We start from the raw sequence: 25,843 nt of genomic DNA on the forward strand, positions 1-25,843 counted from the left end.
AGGTGTTGTATTGGAAGAGAAAGGTAACGGTAATGACATGCAATTGTTCTTACGAGTTCATAAATTCATACATACCTCAGAAAGTAATTTTTGAATATTTTTAAGAACCACGGGTCTATATCATTAAGAACCATGAGAAGGTGAAATATTTTTTGACATTACATTTTAACCATAAAATGCCACCTATGCATTATGCAGTATTTTGCATTTATTTCAATTTCAATCACACACAAGAGACACAACCGTGTGGCACTAGAAAGCATCACCGGACCTGTGGAGGAGACAGACTCCAGTCACATGACTTGACTCGAGTCAAACTTCCAAGTCTAGAGTGAAATCATAGATTTAGTTCTAAATACATTATACATGTATGAAGATAATTACTGAAAAGGTGCAAAGACTGAGAACTATGTAGGACTGAATTGTGGCGATACAGTGTGAAACAGATTTTTGGGCATAGCTAAAATGGTGCCCAGTGACGGACTTGGGAATCTGGCATGAGTGACCCGCCCCCCACTATGCAATAACGACAACTAGAGCATGTACTTGGCTAGCTAGCTATTCCTACACCCGGCATATGCATCTTCCCCTGATGCCACAGTTTACAGTTCCCCAAAAATGAGATGAAGAGGAGCTGAAAAGCAACATCTTGCCTGTGCACTGATTCTTTCACAACAACGATGACATCTGACTTGGTCCGCCATTGTAAAACCTACAAAGACCGGTATGCTACGTTAGCTCGGTGGTCCCCAACCTTTTTTTGCGCCCCAGACCACTTTCACGTAAAAAAATATGTTAAAAGAATTTTTCATATCGATATTTTTAATAGTAATTCGAAATGCCAGCTTAGACTTTGTTGTTGTGCGGCTTTCATTGTGGAGACTACTGGAGCAGTGAATTTCCCTTGCGGCTGAATAAAGTATCCATCGATCCGTCTATCTATTTTATGAAGTAAAAACAGATGAGTAAAAATAAAACTTACCATTCTGTCGAACGTATTGTAATAGATTTGACTTTGATGCTTTTAACATTCAGCACCTGGTGAGTGATGCGTTGATGTCACTGAGCAAGAGTGGAATTGGCTAAGATGTGGAGAATAGCCTGTGTGTGAGACAGAGTCAGATCAGGGGGTGGGGTAGCGCTGGACCCCCTCCTGAAATCTGACTGGAGGCCCCCATGACGACGAACATGGCATGGCACCGCAAATCTTGTCAGACGCAGCCAGCCTCCTGTACAGTAGATGGCGCTCTGTACCACAAAGTGTTGTAATCCACCATACTGAGAGAAAAAGAAAAGGAACATTCGACTACAGTAGAGTCTTGGAACCTGAGTACTGCACACAGCAAGAGAAAGTCAGAAAATGAGGCTGATAAACAACCTTGATGAACTTTTAAATCCACATTCTAAAGTTTCAGTAAGTAATATTTTACGCGCCTGGACTTGCGCACTTCTCATCAAAGCGATTCTCCCATCCAGACTTCTGGCACACCCACCACACATAAACTGAGAATGAATTTGGAAACAATGACTCAATGCATGTCAAAGAGGTGTGATTCATTGACAGCTGAGGCTGGCTTCAAATCATGGAAACGTGGATGGATCCGTTATGTGATTGTCATTGAAATCCATGAAAAAGATAACGCACACTAAATTTTAACATACTTTACACCAGGTGATGTATAGTCGGCCAGTCGCGACATGCGGACCGCTTCGGCGACCTATTGAAAAATGCCATGCTTTTAAAGCCAATAACAGTAACGTAGTCAGAATACCGTGCTAATGGCTCAATGCATGTTTGGGTCCATCAATTAAAAAAAGGGACTGACCCTACTACTGTGCTTGTACTAGATCAGCGGTCCTCAGAACAGAACAGAAATTGGGGGAAAAAGGCAGAAACCAGCAGCACTCAAGAACAATAACATGGTATATGACTTCAATAACATTACATAGAAGTCATGTTATTATCAGTGGAGGAAAGGGACACCCTGTCGGGAAAGGATGCAACTACTAACCAACAGGACAGGACACAGGTAGTGAACAACATAGTTATGCAGTGTCTAAACACCACATGAAAAGAAACAAGAACATTTTGACACACAATGGCAGGCGTTAAACAGTATTTAGCATTTATTTTAGCTGCCCCCCTTCTTCATCACACCCGGGATCCGCTCTCCCCGGAGTCGCCGTTGGACTCCCCCGTCTGTCCGTCAACGTCGTCGGCCAGAGCTCTCTTGTACAGGCCCTCCAGAGACTTCTTGTTCCGGCCCTTCAGCTTTAAGCCCACAAAAAAGTAAAGAAGCGGGTTGACGCAGCTGTTGAAGTAGGCCACGCCCTTGGCGGCGGGCAACCAGAGCTTGACCACCGAGCTTTTGCTTTCAACCATCCTGAGCATCAGCAGGCCGTGGTATGGGGCCCAGCACAGGAAGAAGGCACCCACCAGCAAGGCCAATACCCGCAGGGGGCGCGACTTGCCCGAAAAGCGGGTGCGGCGGATGCCCACACCAGCCAGGAGGTAGCAGCCCAGGATGACCAGGAATGGCAGCAAGAAACCGCACAGGAAGCGGATGAAGTAGAGCGCTGTCCTGGTGTCTGCGTTCTTCACCTCCTCCACTGTGCACTTGCTCAAGTTCTTGGCACCTGGGAAAACTTGCCGGTAGAAGAAGTAGGGTGAGCTGAAGACTACAGACACCGCCCACACGCACACGGCCACCACCCGGGCGGTACACACGGTGCGGTGGCGCCGGGTGAACACCGGGAACCAGACGCAGATGGCCCGGTCCAGGCTGATGACGGCCAGCATGAAGACAGAGCAAAACATGTTGGCATATTTGAAGAAACCGTTGAACTTGCAGATGAACAAGCCGAAGGGCCAGTGATCCAGGAACAGCTTCTTGATCAGGGAGAAGATTCGGGTGAAGCAGAAGATTATGTCTGCTACAGCCAGGTTGACCAGCCACACGTTGAGTACGTTTGGCTGAGGAGCAGGAAGGACAACGCACAAATATGAGTAGTGTACTGCATATACAAGAAATAATTTCATTTCTAAACTACCACATTGTTAGGTTTAAGCCCTTATATTCAAAGTTATACTTTTGCATATGAGATCAAAAGTAGACTTCTGGCATTCTGCTCTTAATCTAGTCATTAATAATGATTTACGCTACATTAGACAACAACCAGGAATGGAGTAGAAGTAGGGTTGGGAGAAAAAAATCAAATAACTGCTAAGTTGACTTCAAAAATAGGGCGATGCAAAATTTTGGCCTCGAAGCTCCGCCGGGACCAAAGTAAAAGTTCTGCCCGGAACCATGGTTGTGCCGCCGGAACCAATGTTTCACACGGACATTTATTGCAGACGGGCGCAATGTTGGGCCACCTGATAAACTTTGCCAAAAACGACAGTGTATCATCTGTAAGTGATTAAAAAAAACACTGTTAGATATGCAATGTACATATAACATGATTTATGGGTGGGCTGAATGGTAGTTATTTTTTTTAACCTAAAATGGTAATCACTCGCATGCTAATGCTAATCATGATTGCTAACCGTTTAGCATTTTGCCGTCTCAAATTCTGGACACCAAATTTATACCATACGCTCAGTACCAACAAATGCAGTTCAAGGATCATATTCCAGCACTCATAAATGAGAATAAAATGCATATTAGTATTGTAGCATGCCATCTGTAGGGTGTTTAAAAGAACGCTCTTCAACAGACAAATTACCGGGAACTTGGACTCTTTTGGGGCGAATTTGCAGGCTCCGTTTTTAAGCAATACCACCTTCGAACGATTCTGAAAAGGATTTGATAGTGACAGCCCCAGAAGAACGAAAACTTTGACAGACAAAAGATATCCATCCACCTTGAGCTTGCAACCCGCCACCCAGATCACAATAGAGTTGCCCGGGATGCCAAGCAGGATGGTGAACGTGTTGAGGACAACGGAGAGCGTGTCCATGTCGCTTCCTTTACTCGCCTTGGCCGCCGGGACATTGAGGGAGGCGTTGAGGAAGAGAGACGACGCTGTGGCACCGGGATCTATCATTGCACCTGAGAAGGAGACACAGGTGGGGGGACTCCAGTCATATGACTTGCCTCCAGCCAATTTTAGGACTTGGGACTTGCATGGCCAAAACTTAATGAAAGACTAGTCCTGACTTTGACTTGGTATTCATGAGACTTGACTTGAATGACATGACTTGACAAGTCTTTCCTTGTTTGTATTTGAAAATCAGCATTTTCAAGGTAGTGTAAAAGTTATTTCTTTGTGTAGTGCCCACAGAGCGTTTTGACAGAGGTAAAGGCAGATGGTCCTGATTTTCAAACTCAAACTCCTTTCAGACTCCAGACCATCAATAAAATATATTTTGCTGAATTTGGTACCGAGCGACCGGTATCAGTCCGCGGCCCGCTGGTTGGGGACCCCTGGTTTAGCTCACCGGTAGCTGGTCAAACATGAATTCAAGTTTATGTGGGTTATGTGTTTAATTGACTAAATAATAAAGTAATGCACAATCCAGAAACCATTAACACAAAAAAAACTGTGTGATTGTCAATGTGTAAGTGCATGGAAGCTAACTTTTTAAATGTACATTTCACTGAAGCTGTTGGCGGTTACTGTTCAATATCAAACTAACAACCATATTGTTTTGACATAGTTTATTTTTTTTTTTTTTATTGTAACATAATGACACGCTTTGGAATTGTCCTGAGGGGGGGGGGGGGGGAATGTCTGGTAACTCATGTTGAGTCACGGCGCGCTGATCCGCTCTCCCCATTGGGAGTGTCCGAGAAAACCAAACCCGTCAGCATTTTGAACGTGTCCGTTTGTGGTCGCCAGTCAATCGCAGGGCACATATCAGCAAACAAGCATTTCCACTCACATTCCCACCTATGGACAATTCGGAGGCCTCAGTGACGCTATCATGAATGTTTTTTGGAAGAAACGCAACATGGAAACTCCACTTGGAAGGCCAGAGTCAAGATTCAAACCCTGAACTCCAAAACTGTAAGGCAGACGTGCTAACCACAAGGTTTATAAAAAAAAAAAAAAAAAAGTTCGACGTTATTGTCAAAAAGACTCTTCCGACTTTGCGATGTACGTTACCTCCTCATTTCGAGAAAAGTGAAGATTGTCAGCCACCTCACACTTCTTCAGAATCACAGGAGATTGCGCTTGAGAAATTAGCGTTTATGTGAGTCACTGTGAATCTTGAGTTAGGTCATTCAAAATTAATAGATTGTCTGTCTGTCAGAGCAAAACGATATGAATATCAGCCAACTTAGTGCGTCAGAATCGGCATTCACTGGCCATTTCATTAGGTACACAATCAATGGCACCCATGGCATCCTCGATTTAACGGGCTTTAAATGAGCTTTCTGTTAACTCACAATCACCCCTCCCATGCACCAATGAGGTAAGTTTGGATAAACGTTAAATCTTTTCACGCATTTTAAAGTTTCTTTGAAATGATTCACAATAATTTTGCGTGAAACTTTAAATATTTGATGAAAACAAGGCATAAACAGACGACAACGTGAACAGAAGCAGTGTTGAATGCAGAAAAAAATACGCATGTGAATAAATAGCCTATACAAGCAGTGGACTGACAGCTATACATAAGACAAACAATCTATGACATAGCTGTATATACTTTACATAAATATGACATTGTGAACTAAAACACCAAGAATAGTCAGTGGTAGTGTGTGTGGCGACTGTACATGGATCAGGAAAGTCTATAAGCAGTGGTGACAACTCGTATACATGAACAATAATATACTATATTACCCCTACACCATACTATACCGTATATGCGGATGAGAATGTGAACAAAAGCAGCAATAATAGTCAGCAGAATTGTATGTGACTACTAGAACATGGATAAATATATTGGAAGAAGGGACCCGTGGAACACGTCATAAGAATAAATTATGACAAATGAATTAAGAGTCTCACTTGTTGAACAGCAGGAGCCAGATCGGCTGTCCACTCGATGATGTGGAGATGAAGTGAAGAGACAGACGCACTCATACACACACTTTGGTACTTCCCCTTTTGTGTCGTGTGTGTTATACACACACTGTAAAGTAGTCATCACCATAAATAAATTTACAAAGCAAATGACGAAGAGTCTTTTTTTTCCAGCCCAGTGGCGCTTCCTAAACAGTACGGGCAGGAAAAAGGAAAGGTTTTCAAATGTGCTGCCTTCTAAAAGCGACGCTTCAAAAACAATTGGGTGGTTTTGCTGACGTTTAAGACGTACCAAAAAAAAAAACCCACAAAATTGTTGCTTTTAACAAATGCAGACCTCCACCAAGGCCCGGCAGACATGTCAGACTGAGATTAGGTTTTCCCTCTCACTTAAATTACATGTGTAATGTTTGTAAACTTGTTTAAAAAAAAAAAAAAGTGTCAAGACACACTTCTTAATAATTGTTCCTCTTAACTAGATATTTTCTGCGCTTCCAACGTGGTGGAAAGAGTTTGGGGATGTTCCTTCGTCGTTCCCAGCGCACAAAGCGAAGTTTGGTGTGGAAGAACAAAGCCCATCGATTACGTTCCCAATGAATGCGGTGGAGGAGGAACGAGAAGATTGTGTCCTGCGGACACAGATGCCGGTGAATGAAGGTAAAACAGAATTGAACCTGAGGTGTTTTGCTCTATGGTGGTGATGAGATAAAACTTTTTCTACTCAAATGTAACACCTTAGGTTTGGTTTCCTGTTGATTATTTTTTTTTTCCACTTCCCTTGCTGTTAGATCTTATCCTTGGCACAAATGTAGAAAACCTGTCGATTAATTTCCTCACGGGGAAAATTATGTAATTGCATTTAAAAGTTAAATACAACTCAACTTTACGTAACAAAAGGTACTGGATTAAAAAAAGTTTAAAACGACTAACGTTATGCAGAATTTCAAAATTTAAGTGATTCTTTCATCTTCCACTAGGGGAAAGCCTACATACCACTTTGGCAATCACTGAAATAAATGTAATTAAAATTAAAACAGAAACTCGTGGTTATTATGGTAATTAGCCTCACTGTTACATTACAATTCGGTTAAATCCAGAACTGCTCGCTTGGAGACACACAAAAAAAGTAGTCAGATCACGTACGAGTCACTTTGTTGTTTAATTTCACACTGGAAGGGTGAACTCCCAACCTACTTGTAAACAAGACATTTCAAAAGTCACTTTTACATCATAGTTGCGACCCAAAATGCTCCACTCCAGTGCACTAAGCGGAAGTAATGGGCAAGTCCCGTAAGATTTTGTTAAGTGCTTTTTGGTGACTCGATCACTCTTTTACAGTATGATGGATACATACTACCACACCCTCGTATGGGGAGAATCCACACTATAGACCCTATAAACATTGTTTATATTCGTTTTACTCATCCCGCACTTTCTAAACATATTGGAACACAACAATTCAAGCATATAATGTGTAGAAAATACTGTCCGTGTTGTAGTGTCTGTACATGCATGCGTCTTTAAGAGGCGGGGCGGCACGTAAAATACGCACATGTATGGTGAGAGCATGCAGGGAGGGGCGGGGGTCTTGACTCTATGACGCTTCTCACGGGCCTATCACCCTCTGTCTACGAACTACTCACTAATCCAGGGGTGTCCAAACCTTTTCCATCGCAGGCCGCATACAGAAAAATGGAACGATGCAAGGGCCACTGACATTCTCTAACTTTCACCATTCCATCAAGTTATTATGTATCGTTTATTGTCATATATATATATATATATATATATATATATATATATTTTTTTTTTTAAACTGCTATATCACAACTTTGTGTTAAAGGTAATCTGATCTCCACATTCAGAACCAAAACAAGAGATATCTGTAGTAAGATGACAATCTTGAAAGCAGTGATAATGTTCACAATGCAGACTTTGACACAGAGAAGAAAGTGGAGCAAAACCTTTGGCTCCAGAAACTGAATTATCTTTATTCACCAGGGTGTTATGAAAGAGAAATTTTGTAACTTTAGTTGTAAATAGCTTCTTTGCATACAGTTAGTCTGGTAGCATAATTGCTCAAGTCATTTTTGACTCACTAGAACAATGTATAATAAATTGTGCTCGTGGTAATCTCCAAAGTTGAACTGAGGCAGCTGGACTTTTTGTGTTCCGAAAACCAACATTGAATGCCCGTGACCTTCGGTCCCTCAGGCGGCACTGCATAAAAAAACGACATCAATGTGTAAAGGGTATCACCACATGGGCTCAGAAGCACTTCAGAAAACCAATGTCAGTAAATACAGTTCGGCGCTACAACCATAAGTGCAACTTGAAACTCAACTATGCAAAGCAAAAGCCATTTATCAACAACACCCAGAAATGATGCCGGCTTCTCTGGGCCCGAGTTCATCTAAGATGGACTGATGCAAAGTAGAAAAGTGTTCTGTTGTCCGACGAGTCCACATTTCAAATTGTTTTTGGAAATTGTGGACTTCGTGTCCTACGGGCCAAAGAGGAAAAGAACCATCCGGACTGTTATGGACGCAAAGTTCAAAAGCCAGCATCTGTGATGCTGTGTTAGTGCCAATGGCATGGGTAACTTACACATCTGTGAAGGCACCATTAATGCTGAAAGGTACATACAGGTTTTGGAGAAACATATGCTGCCATCCAAGCAACGTCTTTTTCACGGACGCCCCTGCTTATTTCAGCAAGACGATGCCAAACCACCTTCTGCACGTGTTACAACAGCGTGGCTTCGTAGTAAAAGAGTGCGGGTACTAGACTGGCCGGCCTGCGGTCCAGACCGGTCTCCCATTGAAAATGTGTGGCACATTATGAAGCGTAAAATACGCCAACGGAGACCCCGGACTGTTGAACAGCTGAAGCTGTACATCGAGCAAGAATGGGAAAGAATTCCACCTACAAGGCTTTGACAATTAGTGTCGTCAGTTCCCAAACGTTTATTGAATGTTGTTAAAAGAAAAGCTGATGTAACCCAGTGGTAAACATGCCGGCTTTTTTGGAACGTGTTGCAGCCATAAAATTCTAAGTTAATGATTATTTGCTAAAAACAATAAAGTTGATCAGTTTGAACATGAAATATCTTGTCTTTGTAGTGTATTCAATTAAATATACGTTGAACATGATTTGCAAATCATTGTATTCTGTTTTTATTTATGTTTAACACAACGTCCCAACTTCATTGGAATTGGGGTTGAAAAGGGCTGTGTGTAAAGGGACATTTCCTCCAAGAGGAAGTACTTTTATTTTCACATAATCTGTAGAAATATATATATATATATATTTCTGTTCTTTCTGTGAATGTTGATATAAATTACTGTTGAAAATCTGTTAGTCTGAGTTTGGGTTTCATTTGAATGTCATTTTCATTTTATTTTTATTGAAGAGGTGGAAGGGGAATTTTTAAGGCTATATCGCTCAGCCCTAGCCAGTAATAGCAGTAGTAATTGTCAGGAGCGACGTATCCATAAGAGAAGTGGCAACACCCATGCTTTACACCCTGGCCCCATGCTCTCAACTTTTTTTTTTTTTTTTTTTTATAAATGTAGCATTGTAGCAAGTCAAGCAAATGTAGCAAGTCCTATGTTATTTTTAATAGTGACCAGACATTGGACACCCCTGTAACTAATCACAACTATAATATACAGAATAGATCTTGTAAGGGAGAGAGAGAAGTAGTAGTAGTAATAATAGTCTTGTTCAGGTCACTTAGTGCTGCTGTTCTCACCAACACACTTGTGCTTCTTCACCTGAAACTTGAAGGGAAAGCGTTTGTCGCACACGTTGCAGCTGAAGGGTTTCTCGCCCGTGTGCCGCCGCTTGTGCTTGCCCAGCGTGGAGCTGTCGCTGAAGCTGGTGTTGCAGATAGAGCAGGTGAAGGGTTTTTCTCCGGTGTGCGTCCGCGTGTGTTTGATCAGATCGCCGTTGGAGTAGAAGCGCTTGCCGCAAAACAGGCAAGAGAAGGGTTTCACGCCTGTGTGAATGTGAGAGTGTTTAACTAAATGTGAGCGGTGGAAAAAACGCTTGGTGCAAACCGAGCAGCTGAAAGGTTTTTCTCCCGTGTGGATCCTCATGTGGGATCGCAAGCGGTCCCTGGTGGCGAACATTTTGCTGCAAACGGTGCAGTGGAAGGGTTTGTCCCCCGTGTGGACGCTTAAGTGACGGGATAAATGGACCCGCTGGTTGAAGGTTTTGCAGCAAAACGGGCAGACGAACGGCTTCCCGCTCGGGTGCCGCTCGCGTTGCGCACAGTTTAAACCCGACAACGTGCTACCCGCTGTCATCGCATCGCCGGGAGCCGCAGTCCTTGGGTTGGGAAGGTCCGACGCGGCTCGCTGTGAGCGCGTAACCCGAGCCAAACGGCCGTGAGGTTGCACTCCCACGCGGGGGTCTACGTCAGCACGGGCCTCGGCATTCTCCTCGGGCGACCGGGCGCGGCCTCCGGCGTCGTCTTCGCTCTTCACAATGACGCTAGTCACCTGGTACTTGGCGACGTCAGCCCGTTCCTCTTGTTGCTCGGCCTCCTGACTGCTACACACGTCCACGTCCTCCTCCACTTTGATGAGGGGGGGCTCGGGCTCCTTCCGCTCCATCCTGGAGCACCACTCCTGCTGCCTGGCAGCAAGATCTGAAGGACACAAGATTACTTAGTGACAGAGTGAGAACATGCGCTATCAAAGAATGAGAGACTGGTATAACTTTGAGGAACTGAAAAAAATTATCCCAGTCGCACAGTTCTCCAACTAAGAGGCGCAGTGTGCTAGCTTCAAGCTGATTATTTGTCACGACCAGTTGAAGATTACTGTAAAATTTAAACATCAAAAAAAGACAATTAAACATTAGTCACTAAGACTGAATTAAGAATTAAATATATTTAAACACCAAAATGTTCAACCAAAATCATATAGTAATTAAACAAATAAGAATAATTGATACGTTGCCAAGGCAGTGATTTAATCACTTGTTGGAAACTTTTGACCCGAGGTATGTACTTCCAAGCTTTTATATATATATATATATATATATATATATATATATATACACACACACACACACACACTTTTTTTTTTTGTGTGCAGCGATTGTCGTGTCACCCGTACAACTAAATGAGAAAAGCACTTGAGAGAGGTATTATTCTTCGATCCATGCAGTTTGGCGGCTCATTTTATGGTGTTGTTTAACATTAAAAAAGATAATTTGTCAAAAATGTTTATTTATATGCTTTGACTAAAGGGATATTTCGTTTATAAGTTAAGGGGAAAATATCCAATAAATATATATATATATATATATATATATATATATATATATATATATTTTTTTTTTTTTTTAAATGGGACATCTTATTTTAAGGCCATATCACCCAGAACGATGTTAGTTGAACGAAAGATGACAAAGTAGAACTTGACATCTGCTCACCTGCTGCCGGTGATCGAGCCTTAAAAAGAGCGTCGAGTAGTTTGCGTTGTCGCTCGTTCTCTTCTTTTGTTCGACACAATTCGTCCTCGTACTCTGTCAGCGTTCTTTCGAGCACTACAAATATCTCCTCAACGGCAGTGTTAAGTTGCTGATTCACCAGGGCTCTCAGCATTCGGACTTTACACATTTTCTACACGGTGCCGCCGGCGGCGTTGCCGTCTGCTTTTAGCGTGCGTCGCTAACTTCCGCTTCTCTTTGTTTGCAGCTAGCACGCTAAAGCTAATTTAAACAACGCCGAGGCTGCCGCGGAGTTTAGCGCGACACAAATAAGATGCGGTGACTTTGCATTTGTTAAATATCAGATAAGTCTCGTGAGAGGACAGCAAACGTGGTGATAAAAGGGGGGAAAACACAGACTTTGACACTCACGCTGGTTCTGTTTAGCGACGTGATGCTAACGTCCGGCTTTTTCTTCTTTGCTTGTGCTTCACGGCCGACTGCGTCCTCGCCGTAACGTTACTGCTCCCTATGGAGCCAGTGGGCTACTACATGCAAAAGTCACCCAAATTGTTTTCAAGTAAGACTACCGTTCATGTACAATAATGACTGAAATAAAAGTAAACTTTCCTCCCCCAAATAATCACTTGACTAAGAGTAAGTAAGTATTAGTATATAGTATAGTAATAAGTATTGACTAACTGGTGAATAAATTCTGATTTATTTATTTAGTTAGTCAGCATGAATATCAAATAGACAAACATATACAAAAAGGAATCTGCAAATTGAGATATTGCCCAACAACATGAAGCTCAATGGAACGGATCGAAAGGAGCGTTAATCGTACGCTAAAAAAATACTCAGTAAAGTAAAATGTGTGTTGCATTAAAACTACTCTGACAAGTACAATTTATCCCAAAAGTTACTTTTGTAAATGTAACTGAGTAGATGCAACATGTTACTACCCACTTTTGCATCACTTTACTTCAGTAAAAAACTCCCAAGGTACATCACCAAACAAAAATGTCAGAAAAGGTAGACACATAGTATCTGCAGTCGCCCGGGCTTGGATACAAAGAGAAATGCTATTTGTAGTAAATAAATCATTTTCGGACTGATTAAGTGAAATTGGATCATTTCCTGTGGCACACTGAATGATCTCTCATGGCACATACACTTATGGGCCATGGCACTTCAATATGGGAAAATAAAAAACTATAATACATGTATACAGTAATGTTTAATAATTATAATAAAAAATAATAAAAAAAATAATAAAAAAATATTGTCTTTGTAGTGTATTCAATGAAATATAGGTTGAACATGATTTGCAAATCATTGTGTTCTGTTTATATTTATGTTTAACATAACCTCCCAACTTCATTGGAATTGGGGTTGTAGTTTTTTTCCCCCCCAAATCGTGCCTACACAGCAAAATCCCCTCATGTGAACACCATGTCGTGGCGGTCCACCCACTCTGCAGCTTAGCGCTGCGTGATCACCGGCCCATCTGTCAGCCTACATCCCGCATGTTTGCTCAGAGACAGTCAAGCTATACGTGTTCGCAATCTGATTTGACGTGCAGTCGCTTCCACCGTGTTATGTGTAAATCGATGTTTACGCGTCTTTTTTTTTTTTTGCCATGCAAGTCCCTTTTTATTTAGTTTTAAACTCCACTTTCACCTGACATAAATTGTAATACAGCATTAACATTGTTAGTTATTCATAAAATGCAAACACTTTGATGTTCAATAGAGTCGATTACATTTTTTTTTTAAATAAAGGAAAACAATGGACCAACACAATTTTTTTTGTCTTAACGAAATTAATGTAGAAGTGACTAAAAATAATCACAAATTGTTTTTTTAGTTAACTAATTACAGTGTGTAAAAATATTAAATAAAACATAGTATAAAAAGGACTGGAAACCATTACAATTTAATTAATTACAGTATATAGAAAATACGAAATATAAAGATTTTATTAAATAAAAATATACGTGTAGTCTTTTTAGAAGCATGTCAGTCATGTCTAAAAACAAAGACATATGAAATAAAAATATTGCAATATATATATATATATAATATACATGAAAATGAATTCGTCCATTTGAAAATAAACTACATAATCAGTTTATATTTTCATTATCCTTTTCATTAGCACTCTCTCAGTGGTCACCATCTAAGAAAAAAAAAGTGTTTTAATAAAAAAAAATTCAAACTATTAATAAATATGAAATAATGACTAAATACTGTAATTGATTAATAAATTAGGAGAACATCTGAACTTTATTGGGGTTAATCGAGGCACCTTAATTTAACATGAATTTAAATGTGATTGGTTCATTTTGAGCATAAGCACATATGCGGTCTGTCACTAAATCACTGTAACTAAGTATATGATTAAATCTGGTCTCATTTTTTTACTTTACAAAAAAATTGACATTTGAACAAGGGGGCGTGTAGACTTTTTACATTCACTGTAATTGCGGTATGAAAAAAAAAGATACATTAAAATAAATTATATTCAATAATAATAATAATACAAATAAAAGTAAGTAATGGGCTGTTAAATCATTACCATCAACGGCCACCATGTTTTATTGGGGCGGGGGAGAGAAAAGATAAATAAATAAATGGCTGGTCACGTGATTGTGGGACGAGCCAGATTAGATGAAGAGACTCTCACTCTTTTTTTTTTTTGTCTTTTTTTTCTCTCTCCCACAGGGGCAGAAGGCAAACGTCTCGATCGGCATACCTTCGATGTGACTGTAAGATCCACCTCTGTACTGTTATCATCTTTAAAAAAACAAACAAAACAAAACAATAATTATTTATATATATATATATATATATATATATATATATATATATATAAAAGCGTAGCTAAACGACGTTTTTCACCCCCGGCGGTCTTGATGTAAATTAGTGGTGGTTTTGGTTCGAGAGAGGAACATTTTGAGGATGATTTCGCCGTGGGACCGCTGGTACTCGACGAGTTGCTGCCTCTGCTGCCATGTCCGGACGGGCACCATTATTTTGGGCATTTGGTACATGGTAAGTGGTCTCTTTTTTGTTTTTGAAAAAGCAATTCAACTGCGAATTATCGATGTAATTGCCACGCGTCGCATGCCGATGGATTTGCGTTGGACAAGCTAGCTGCGATGTCGAACCTCATTTGCTTTGTAGGATGAAATAATGTTTGCCTGTGGTTTATTCGTGGTGTTTTAGACCTAAAAACATTCTGGCGCGTTTTAAGAAGCATCGTAGCAACACGTGCAGATCGGCTACAGTATTGAAGCAAATGTGTCACAAAATTCAGGCTTTATTGAGATAAAGTTTGCAGACAGGAGCGCGTATGGACAAATTTAATATACCCAGTTATAGGTGGGTGTGCACACTTTGCAACCACACGATCTCAGTTGTTAATTTAACTTCCCCACTGAATTTTTAATTTTTTTTTCAACTGAGTTGGAGAGGTTATTGGTCACGTTAATGATGTAAAATGTTTTGAAGTTATTGAGCTTGGTCTCATTTTTTTACATGACAAAAACAGGGGTGTGTAGACATTTTATATCCACTGTAGCCTTCGGTAAAATATTGTAAAAGCTAATGATGTATGTATTTAGGTAACCCATGGTTAAATGAAAAAGATAATTGTGAAATATGTTACAGTTCGTTATAACTCACAATACGATTGATTATTTTAGTGTTGTACAACTTTGCTCCTTCATACTAGTTTATCACAATTATACACTATTTGTATTTTGCTTTTAACATGTTCATGTCGCTGAAATAAGTACCCACAATATAAAAGAATACATTATCCAGAAACTGAAGATTATTGTTGACTGACTTTATTATTCAATTAAATTGTGCCTGTTTTAGTTGAGTTGTTCTAACTGATAGCATTTCCGTCATGGCCGTCAGCCGTTTCGTGCTGTTTGCCCGACATGTGCACTTCGGTTAAATTTAGTATAGATGCTTTTGTACTCACCTGAGCTTTTAAACATAGTAGCACACCTCTTAAGCCTGCTAAATCCCTGCCTGGGCTTTTGTAAGCCATATAGCCCCGCCCTAGCGTCCACTTGGCTAACGTAGAAAATGGTGATAGTATAGCAATAGCATTAGTCTGTAACTACATTTCGGCAAACTGTGTCATAGGGGATTAGCATCAAGGTCAGATTTTCTGCCACCAAAGCAGTTAAAAAAAAATAAAATAAATAATTGATTTGTTTTTCCCCGCAGCTCATCAACGCGGTTGTGCTACTCATCCTGTTGTCAGCCCTCAATGACCCCGTGCAGTACCGCTACCACCTCACCAGTTCCGAGCTGGGCACCGACGTCGATGTCATGGATGATGCCAGTGAGTGCAAAGCCAATCTTGGTTCCTGTTTCCGTTTGACAGTGTGTCATAATTACGCATTTACGGAAATAATGGAAGTCGAAAATAATCTGTTCGCTGGTCAGACAAGACGAAGACAAGCCAGCTCTCTGCGTGAATTAGGCTATTTAAAAAAAAAATTAAATAATGAATTAAAAATGTACGCAGTTGTGTGAAAATGGCTAATGCAGCCATGGTTCAGCTACTAAATAACTTTGGTTTGGGGGGGGGGGGGTGAAAGCAATGGTAGGAAGTAACGAAGTACAAATGTTAATATACTGAAGCAGATTTTTCAGGTGTCTATACATGTTATCATCAAACTTTCGGGCTTCAGCTCGATGGCAAAAATATGTCAGGAAAAGCCTACTGGAACAGCTGAACTTTATTTAGGGATAATCAGAGGCATTTTTAATGGTGGTAGTTGTGCACTGCTGACTCCCATTGTAACATGAGTCTGAATCTGATTGGTTCATTCTGAACACAGCCACATCCCCAGTTATAAAAGGGTGTGCGCACATTTGCAACCACATTATCCCAGTTGTTTATTTTTGCTTTCCCTTTCACAAAGATTTTCAAAAACCTGGATTTGAACAGGGGCGAACGTTTTATATCCACTGGAAGTACAAGAGTTGAATCAGTACTTGTACCAGTCTTTTATTATCTTTTTTTTAAACAGTATCTGTACTTCTACTTAGGTACAGGGTATAAGTACTTATGACACCTCTGCCAAAAAGCCAGGAAGTAAACTTGAAAGAAGCGGGCCATAATACCAACATTACTGCTAATCCTATCCAAACCCAAACATGCAGCCTGTCACATCTTGGCAACATTTAGCAAATCCCGTCATGGGATCAGTCACTGGAATGGTGAGTCATTCAAGATGGACGCCATAATCCAGCGCGGAATGACATGTCTGTTTTTAATCGGACTCCGCATTGGTGTGTGCAGCTTCGCTCCGTGGCCGCCACGGTCGCCCAAGGGGACGCTCGTCAGCTGTGTCCGTGCTGAGAGCGGCATTCTGGGGGGGCGGGGGGGAATAAAGAAACAACAACAACTAAAAAACCTGCCATCAGCTCAATGGAGAGGTGGGTGGGGATGATTAGCTTTTAGCTTTAGCAATGAAAAGCACAAACAACATGAGTCATTTTAACGAATGAAAAATGATAGCGCTCTGGCGGAAAGAAAGCTCGATGACCAGAATCCAATTATTACTCTTTGCGCGTTTGGCATTTCCTTTCAATATTTTGCGACACTTATTCCTATAGAAGAAGCAGCCTCAACGAGGGCCGCTAATGATAGCTGCTAGCGTAAACAAGCCGCCAATTATCGCGATCAGTATCGCTACAAAGTCCCTTTGGTGTTCTTGTCATCATGAAAATGGAGCAGAATAATGAAACTGACGTCTTATTTTCAGTGGACAAACATTTGCGCACATACCAGAACAATGATACTCATAGGCTTGTGGTTAGCTTCTTTTGTAAAGGTTCATGTTCAAAACATAAAAAGGACTGAAAGTGCAAGCACTTGTGTAAGTATTCCATCTTGGCGGGGGAAAAAAGGGAATAGCGGCTAAATTCCAGATGTAATTTTGTGCTAATTTTGCAGTTTAAAGCAGTCAGTCAGTGACAGTTTGATACTACTACTTTCCTATTTAGACAGGGCTTTGTCAGCATCTTAGGTGCTTTTCAGAAGGAGCACAAAAAAAAAAAAAAAAAACAACACGAACAGGTGACTTTTTCAGCGAATGAGACCGAAATGATGATACAGATTACTGTATCATTAGCCTAGCAACATAATTGCTTAAGTTATAGTTGATGTTTTGGGGGGAAATTAAAGCCAGCATATTCGTATTTTTTAATAGATATTGTGACAGTAAGTTACAAATGATTTATGCTATTAGGTGAAGTGTTGTTGTGAAGCACTCATACAAATGCCTTTATTCAAAACTTTCCACGCACGACATTGGCGGAAAAACGCCGTCTGTTTATAGTTGGCTATTGATAGCGCTGCTTGGGAACTATCAACACACCTCTGGATGAACCCGGCCAATCCAATTTAATTTAGAGATCACACTGAGTTCAGATTCCACTGGCCAATAACCGAAACCAAACACCGCTCTCGTCTGTCATGCCAGCTAATGAGCGTTCCTCAAGGGACTCATCAAAAGCTCTTTTTACCTCAGTAATGTTTTACACATCAGCGCTTGCGCAACACGCGTCACGTGGACTCAAACATCTCTAGAAGCTATGCCTCAAAAGACACACAAGGTTTGCCATTTTGATGCCAAGCTGCCATTTTTGGCTCTTTTGGCCATTTACAGGGTTCTTTCAGAGAGAAAATACGATAGATTTTGTCTGACTACCACCAAATTTCAAGTATGGTCTTTAGTACTTTCCCCTTGTAGACAGTTTCACTTAGCAACATGCAATTTGGTAGGCATGTGTACAACCATGAGTAGACCAGCAAAAAAAATCTCAAGAAGTCACGCTCGAAAAGACACACACAGGACGTCTGCCATCTGCGTTTTCTGACTCCAGACGTTTGTTTTCGTCCCTTGCAGATATCTGCATAGCAACAGCAATATCGCTCCTCATGATTCTTATATGTGGCATGGCGACATATGGTGCTTACAAGGTGAGTTAACACCCTTTTTCTGCCATTACGATATCTCCGTTTGCGCCTCATTTGAAATTCCCCGCACAGCAACACGCCGCGTGGATCATTCCCTTCTTCTGCTACCAAATCTTCGACTTTGCCCTTAACACCCTGGTGGCCATCAGTGTGGTTGTGTACCCCAACACAGTGCAGGACTATCTCCAGCAGCTGGTGAGTCGCAAAGTGTTTGCCTCCTTAAAATTGAGTGGGGACATGACTTGACTTGCTTGTGTTTTGCCACAGTAGAACAGTAACAGTAACCTGGGACTTGCCTGAAGGTTAAGACTTGAGACTTAATAATGACTCGCACGTACACTACGCGACGTTGTTTGATCTTCCTCCTCCTTCTAGCCGGGGACCTTCCCTTACAAAGAGGACATCATGTCCACCAATAATATGTGCCTCGTCTTCGCAGTCCTCCTTTTCATTGGCGCCATCCTCTCCTTCAAGGTAAGGTCACAACTACACTGAAACGTAGTGGGCGCGTCACTAATGGCACCGTTTGCTGGCATCTAAATACTGCCTTTGCAAACATAATAATACTCACTTTTAGTTGACACTGTCAGAAAATATGTTGGTAGTCAGGGTTTAAGGGAAAGGAGACCTGTTTGGTGACTTAAGTCGATGTTTAAAATGGTCCCAGCATACATGAACGTTACCATCAATCATTTCTCCAAGACAAATCAGCCCCCAAAAATCATTTTACTGGAAAAAAGACAGATTATTATTTTTTTTTTTTTTAATTACAACTTTTGAAAAATAATATTAGAATTACTTGTATTAGAATTGAATATATACTAGTAATTATTTCAGACAATCTGTGACATTTAAATATTTAACCAAATATTGTGAGTTATAATTATTATTTATACACATATAAGTAATATATAATTGTCAGCTTATCAGTTTAGATGAAAACTCGGTGAACATTGCAGCTAAATGTGTTCATCATATCCTTCTGTGACGAATCAGAGCACATGTCACACATCATGAATGCGTGAACATTACCATGGAGTCAATGTTCTCTCCGAGATGATCACGCGCTCAAGAGAGCAGCAGGAAGCAGATTTCCCCCCACGCATCAACACGCAGATGCCGGTGGTGGGAAGGAACGAAGTGCAAACACATCGTCGCTATACTTAAGTACATTTGTCAGGTATCTCGACTTCACAGAATTTGACTAAGCCACCTCTGACGGACGCGAATCAAAAGTACGCTGGGCACACGTCCAAAGATGGCAGAGTGGCTTTTATTGATACTTGCTCTGAGGAAGATGGATGGATCACTTTCATTCTCCTCACTTTTCAGAATGAGCAGATGGTTCAGGGGGAAATTGGACCGGCGCGCCGCTTTACTGTTGGCACGGGTGTGGGCCCGGAACGCCACTCAAGTCTTTTCACACACAAACACAATGAACCTGCTGTTCGCCTGCCAAGTCCCACCTCCGCGCGCTACCCACGCCTGATGGGATGCAGGCTGAAGGAGCACAGCAAGAAAACAGACACTCCACAAACAAAAAATAGTCACATTTTGGCAAAAGTACTCACATTCTGTACTTAAGGGGAAGTAGAGATACATGTTGGGAAAAAAATAAATAAATAAAAGACTGGTAGAAGTGCTGATTCGATCGTCCAAATAATCCATCGAGCTCTCATCAAGTTGGAAAAATTATGAATTGAAATTCTACATAATTAAAGACTCTAAAAGTTATCATGCAACAAAGCAAATGAAAGCGCTTTTGTTGAAATCGCTACGTCCTACCGCGATAAGCCTTACAGTGCATTCATTCAGTCATTGTTTCTCCAGGCCTACCTGATTGGTTGCGTGTGGAACTGCTACAGATACGTGAGCGGCCGAGGCACCACCGAGGTCCTCGTCTACGTCACTACCAACGATACCGCGGTAAGTCCCTAAAAACCCTACCCTTCTATCTATGCATCCATCTAGCATTCACACCGAGGCGAACGCTAGTCTGTAAGGTAAATATACTAAGCATTAAAACAGACAGCAATTATTAATCGTGTGAGGCCAAAAGCTAAATGTTAAAATGTTTGGAGCGTCAAGTCGGAGGAATCACATTTATAAAGATTTGGTGTCAAAAAAAAACGTAGCTATTTATTATTATATTTTTACAATTTTCTTGATTCCGACAACTAATTGGAGTAAGTACAGATCAAACAACAGACGGGCCAAGAACGCATCCCTGTTGGACACCACTTTCGACAGTAATTTAATTCACTACAAATGCTTCAAACATTCAATTGGTTCTATGTTAAAAACATAATTTAAAAAAAACAACAACAACAACAACCTCACGTTCAGGTAAAAAAATGAGGTTTTCATCTGACATTTTTAACACTTATCTCAAATTTGTCCTTCTTTTTCAATTCTTTTTGATGTTTCCTTGAACACGTTGATTGCGGTTTGCACCGGTGTTTTTTGAGACTCCCTGCTTGAGATTGGAATTGGATCGGCACGATTGTCAGATTAGATCTGGTATTCAGAGTACAGTTTGTGCGTCCGTCGGGTCCTCCCGAGAGGCTTTAAGCGTGGTCACACTTTCCATCTGCCTGTCTGCGCTAATCCCCAACACCGATACATAAGACATTAATCGGCGCTCGCCTCGCCGTTGTCACCAGGCTCATCATCATCATCATCATCACCGTCGTCGTCGTCACCATCGTCCATCACGCACCACGGTGACCGCTTGGTCCCACATGGTTGCACAATAGTGACAAGTCAGCGCATTCGTTAAGCAGAGTGGCAAATCCCATGAATATTAATAGCGCGTCTTGAATGAATGCGTCTTTTATCGTCATTCAAAAGGCAGCGGTGGATGTTTTACTGCGTGCTTTTCTATAAATGCCGTTTGCTACACACACACAGCCGCCATGCGCCCTTTATATGTGTCCTCGCTTGTCGTGGACATGTTACGCAACGGTCTGCTTGTCCGCTTCATTTCAAATCCCGTCCGTGATGGGTTCATAGCCCCCCCACCCCCCGCATCTGATGTCCCCTCGCAGCATCTTTCTCCCGCTCGTCCGAATTAGCAACGGCAGCCGTTAGGAAAAAAAAAACAAACAAAAAACAACTACAACAACAACAAACGCTCTACGGCGGACGTTTGTTATCAAGTCATGCGGCGAGTTTGGCTCACTGACTCCAAAATCTCACATTGACTTTGCGTTTTTAACGGACTGCAGTAATCCCGCCTCCATCGCTGGGGTTACGTTCCTGACCACCCACACGATAAGCGAAATCCACAATATAGAAATTAAGGAACTTAATTTGTTTTGAAGGTCTTTAAACACACCATTAAAGCAATACAAACACATAATATATTAAGTGGGGGGAAAATTAACAACTAATTCCGCTGCGATATAAAGGATTACTGTATATTCACGTAAATTAATATGTATTATACATTCCTATATATATAGCCTGTCTTTATTTAGTGTAGTTCAGTGTTTTGTTACAGTCAACTGGAGCAAGTTAAGATCAAACAAACAACAAATGGGCATATTGTTGAACAGAATCCTGTAGGTTTCTGCACAGTATAGAATATGGAAAAACATGTAATTGAAAAATTGTTGGAATATATAATTTTTTTTTTGGGGGGGGGGGGGGGGGGTAAAAATACAGGAGAACCCTATAGCACTCCACACAACAGATATTATATTTGGCTGAAATATTGTTGTAATTCTTTAAAGATATTTAAAAAGGCAAAAATTTAAATTAGTCACCAAGAGCAGACCCCTGAGTGACTTATCATCTCAAGTACATACTTAAAATTTATTATTTATTTATTTTAAACAACTTTTTGTTTTGTTTTTAAATTCTATCCTGCGTTAGACTGTCTCAAAATTCAATTTTTTATAATTTTTCTATAATCTTTGAAATGCATATTAGAACTAATATTACTGTATATTTTTGTCCATTGTATGCGGAAGAACAAAAGACAATTCCTATTCTCGGTTTCCCATGACGCAACATTCCTCCACTTTCCGCCCAATAGCTTTGTGTTCTGTGCCCTATTTCAGGTTCTGCTTCCACCCTACGAAGAAGTGGTCGCCATCCCGCCAAAGGAGCCTCCTCCCCAGTACATGGAGCCTTGAGCCCACCCCCTTTCCCTTCTCCTTAACCCCCCCGCACCTCCATCGGTAGCTTTAGCTGAGCCCTGAACGTCGACTCTTGCCGACGTTTCCGTTAGCTTAGCGCCACCTTGAGACAGTATTTCTGTCAGCGTGACATATGGTCCTCCCCGCTCTGCAAGGACACGGACATGCACTTTGAGTCGGCCGCCGACTGTTAGCCCTCTGATACTGTGAATCTCCCTCGTGGTCGTTTGTCGGGTGAGGAACAAAGAGCACTTTTTTTTCGTCCCTCTTTGAATGTAACGGTGGGGTATTTTTGTATGATTTTTTTTTGTATAACTGTGAAGGTAAAAGGGGTTGGTGGTCGTCCCCGCGAGGAAATCACGGTCTTCTAAAAGTCTTCCTCTAAGCATTACACAAAAACGTCGACGTCTTCCTCCTTTGTGTCTTTTATTTTTCTACACATTCATCTAGCTCGGCAGGACTCCGGGGCATTTTTCTGTAATGATGTAACGTAGCGCTCTTTGTGTGCATCACTGACCTTTTTTCAAACAAATAACGTATGAGATCTCACGCAGTGCATTAGCTTAGCATAATAGCACAAAATGGTAGCGCACGTAAATCAAATTGGTAGTATTTTATGAATAGCATTTGTGTATGCCGATATAATTTGCTACTTACATTTTATCCAATAGTCCATTTAAAAAAAACAAAAACATTCCGGATTTAAGATTAGCCCTACTTTTTCATTAGTCACAGTATTTGGTTCCTAACTAAAATAGACTCTGTATTGCCATAGCATCGGCATACAGTGTACTATATGTAAGTAAATGATTCCATTTTAAAGAAACTGTATCAACAAACGATCACTGAAATAGTCAACAGACACAATTTTCTACTTTCAGATGTAAGAGTCAATTTAAAAAATTCAGTTTTAACAGTCAATCGATGTATCCCAAACTTTTTCATAAGTTATTTGGTTCTTTCTTTACTACAAAATATATTGCGTATTACCATAAGATTGGCTTGTAGTATACAGTAGCTAATGCTAAAAAAATGTTTTATTTAATGACAATGAACAATCTGTGAAATAGCCTACAGCTACAGTACAAAGACAGAGTAATTTAATACTTACAGCATATGGAAGAATCCACTTAAAAAATTGCATATTTAAGAGTATCAGTTTCCGATAGTTTTTCACGAGTTACTTGGCTCTTTGGGTAAAATTGATCACGTATTACCATAACATCGGCATTTAGTGTAAACAAGTTAATGATAATTTGTTTTTTTAAATGTAATTCGTAATTCAGTAAAATAGCCCTACAGCATAAAACTCGACCTGCAACCCTCGCTACGGAAAAACTTAATGGCAGAGCAACTATAGTGGGCGCCTTCATGAGTGAGTCATGACCACTGCTTTTGCACATGCAATAGAGCTGCAATTAGAGTGAACTCGCACTTTAAAGTGACAGACATGACATTGCATGTAGTCGTGACGTTGCGTCCGGAAAAGTAAGTAAGTAAATAAATAAATAAAGCTGCAGAGCGGTTTGATATTCCAAAGCAGCGAAAGGAGAGCTCAGTCGAGTTGGTGAGTGTAAAAGACAAAATGGCAGAAGTTGGGGTGGCTGATGCCTCGTTCTGTAATTGTCAGAATCCCTTTGACTGTCCTTTGTTATGATCCAGTGATGTGTCCTCAATTCTAATAAGTAATTAAAAACATGAAATGGTGTCAACTGATTTTATTTAATGTGGTCTTATTTCTATCATGTAATCATTTTCTGAATAATTAACAGCCAACTAGAGAAAGAACAGATTGAAAAACAAAGGGGCCAATGATAGACCCCTGTGGTACTCTGCACTTCCTGAATACCGTTTCAATTTTTTAATATAAATTTGAGACTTTTCCTAATGGAATACATTTATTTATTCATCCATACATTGGATAGAAACGAAAAAGATATTTCAAATATTTCTGAATGTTTATCTTTTAGTTTTTTTTAAAGTCCTTTAGCATTCAATTCATTAAAAAAATGTTTGACGTGTAAGAAAATACAAATCATTACAATATATTTTTTCTTTATTAGGAAAATAATTTAAAAATAGATATTGTTGTGTACCACCAAAAAATGTTGTCAATTGTTGGATAAATATCTACATTTCAAAAATGAATATTCAGGATGACTATTAATTCAAGTCTTAAACAATGCGTGGAGTCCCACAGGGGATCTGTGTAGTAAAACAAGCACAATCAGCTCCCATAACACACCCGCCCGTCCGCGAGCTGTCATGTTGAAGTGAAAATAAATTACACAGCTGGTGTTTGACAATATTTTTTTTGCAGGTTTACCTTACGTAAAAACAGCAGACGGGCATCTGCTGTAGTAGCATGTTAACACACGCGGGCATTAACAGCGATGGTGGATGTGTACTAACACTTTAAGAGCCATTTTTCCAAGGAGACTCTATAATCCTACCTCCAATTAAATATATTGTTACATGCACCACTTAATGCCATGAGAATAAAAAAAAATGCCTATTTTAGAGAAAGAAAGATATATTTTTTTTATTTGAGGAAAAAGAAGGCCAACGGCCCTCGTATATATATTGTACGCGCTTTTTAAATTAATATTATAATTTATTGCAAATTATTTTGCGGAACTCCACGCTACGGCTCACAGACTGCAGTTCGAGAACCCCTGATCAAATGGCTCCACTGTGGCGTCCAAAACGAGACATAATCCACGTCACGCTTTGGCCCACTTTTTCCCCTAAGGCATTTTCTCCATTCACAATTAAATGGAGGGAAATCATCTCTGCTCATACGCTCCCATGCAACACGGCATTTCCCTTCAAATGGCAGCTTCGTCATCATTTCATGCAAGTTATTTTGCTATAAAAAATAAATACTGTAATCCATTGCCCATCAAACCTCTCTCTTTAAATTAACTTTCTAAAATATTTGAAATTTGTCAAACAAACATGTTTCTTACAACACAAGCGAAAGCCCCATTTACCATTAAACATGGTGTTCATTAATTGTAACATTTTATTATTTAAAATATATTTTTTCCACGGTCTATATTTCAGTGTTTAATATCTTAAATCAAGGTTATTTTCAACAGGTTCCATGTAATTTTATATTGTTAGTTGAAACAAAAATGTTTTTATGTTTTAAATATATTTATGTTAATCTTAAATAATCACATATTTTTAGTGTATTTATTATTTATTAAATGTAACTACAGATGCATTATAAAATGACTACAATTTGCATTTTCTTTATAACACGT

General features: G+C 40.3%; 3 protein-coding genes across 6 annotated transcripts; 1 reads left to right on the top strand and 2 right to left on the bottom strand.

Moving 5' to 3' along the window:
• Positions 1 to 2,030: 2,030 nt before the first annotated feature.
• Positions 2,031 to 5,994, bottom strand: LOC133396092 (formyl peptide receptor 2-like). Its single transcript, XM_061665553.1, has 3 exons — positions 5,962 to 5,994; positions 3,865 to 4,052; positions 2,031 to 2,974 (listed from the first exon to the last, which is right to left on the bottom strand). The coding sequence occupies exons 2-3, from the start codon at positions 4,045 to 4,047 to the stop codon at positions 2,153 to 2,155; spliced, it is 1,005 nt and encodes a 334-aa protein (XP_061521537.1). The 5' UTR covers positions 4,048 to 4,052; positions 5,962 to 5,994; the 3' UTR covers positions 2,031 to 2,152.
• A 1,131-nt stretch (positions 5,995 to 7,125) lies between these two features.
• On the bottom strand, positions 7,126 to 11,890 carry LOC133396086 (zinc finger and SCAN domain-containing protein 21-like). 2 transcript variants are annotated; one of them, XM_061665547.1, is made up of 3 exons: positions 11,422 to 11,890; positions 10,482 to 10,630; positions 7,126 to 9,941 (listed from the first exon to the last, which is right to left on the bottom strand). In XM_061665547.1, exons 1-3 carry the CDS (start codon positions 11,606 to 11,608, stop codon positions 9,708 to 9,710), a joined length of 570 nt encoding a protein of 189 aa, XP_061521531.1. In that variant the 5' UTR covers positions 11,609 to 11,890; the 3' UTR covers positions 7,126 to 9,707. The 2 variants fall into 2 exon arrangements, with proteins under 2 accessions (XP_061521531.1, XP_061521530.1); XM_061665546.1 differs by having other exon boundaries at positions 7,126 to 10,630.
• A 2,207-nt stretch (positions 11,891 to 14,097) lies between these two features.
• On the top strand, positions 14,098 to 24,290 carry laptm4b (lysosomal protein transmembrane 4 beta). 3 transcript variants are annotated; one of them, XM_061665570.1, is made up of 8 exons: positions 14,098 to 14,188; positions 14,347 to 14,474; positions 15,666 to 15,783; positions 18,362 to 18,435; positions 18,505 to 18,627; positions 18,808 to 18,906; positions 20,263 to 20,358; positions 22,497 to 24,290. In XM_061665570.1, the coding sequence occupies exons 2-8, from the start codon at positions 14,382 to 14,384 to the stop codon at positions 22,569 to 22,571; spliced, it is 678 nt and encodes a 225-aa protein (XP_061521554.1). In that variant the 5' UTR covers positions 14,098 to 14,188; positions 14,347 to 14,381; the 3' UTR covers positions 22,572 to 24,290. The 3 variants fall into 3 exon arrangements, with proteins under 3 accessions (XP_061521554.1, XP_061521552.1, XP_061521553.1); XM_061665569.1 differs by having other exon boundaries at positions 14,137 to 14,188; positions 14,365 to 14,474; XM_061665568.1 differs by having other exon boundaries at positions 14,121 to 14,474.
• The last annotated feature ends 1,553 nt before the right edge of the window (positions 24,291 to 25,843 follow it).

The sequence above is a fragment of the Phycodurus eques genome, chromosome 20, assembly GCF_024500275.1.
Source record: "Phycodurus eques isolate BA_2022a chromosome 20, UOR_Pequ_1.1, whole genome shotgun sequence".
In the NCBI taxonomy this organism is placed as follows: Eukaryota; Metazoa; Chordata; class Actinopteri; order Syngnathiformes; family Syngnathidae; genus Phycodurus; species Phycodurus eques.

Coding starts and splice junctions, on each gene's coding strand:
- LOC133396086 (XM_061665546.1), bottom strand. CDS start 11,608: ATGTGTAAAGTCCGAATGCTGAGAGCCCTGGTGAATCAGCAACTTAAC. Junction 10,631..11,421: donor GGCTCGATCACCGGCAGCAG/GTGAGCAGATGT, acceptor TGTGTCCTTCAG/ATCTTGCTGCCAGGCAGCAG.
- LOC133396092 (XM_061665553.1), bottom strand. CDS start 4,047: ATGATAGATCCCGGTGCCACAGCGTCGTCTCTCTTCCTCAACGCCTCC. Junction 2,975..3,864: donor TGGCGGGTTGCAAGCTCAAG/GTGGATGGATAT, acceptor CCTGCTCCTCAG/CCAAACGTACTCAACGTGTG.
- laptm4b (XM_061665570.1), top strand. CDS start 14,382: ATGATTTCGCCGTGGGACCGCTGGTACTCGACGAGTTGCTGCCTCTGC. Junction 18,628..18,807: donor AGGACTATCTCCAGCAGCTG/GTGAGTCGCAAA, acceptor TCCTCCTTCTAG/CCGGGGACCTTCCCTTACAA. Junction 18,907..20,262: donor GCGCCATCCTCTCCTTCAAG/GTAAGGTCACAA, acceptor TTGTTTCTCCAG/GCCTACCTGATTGGTTGCGT.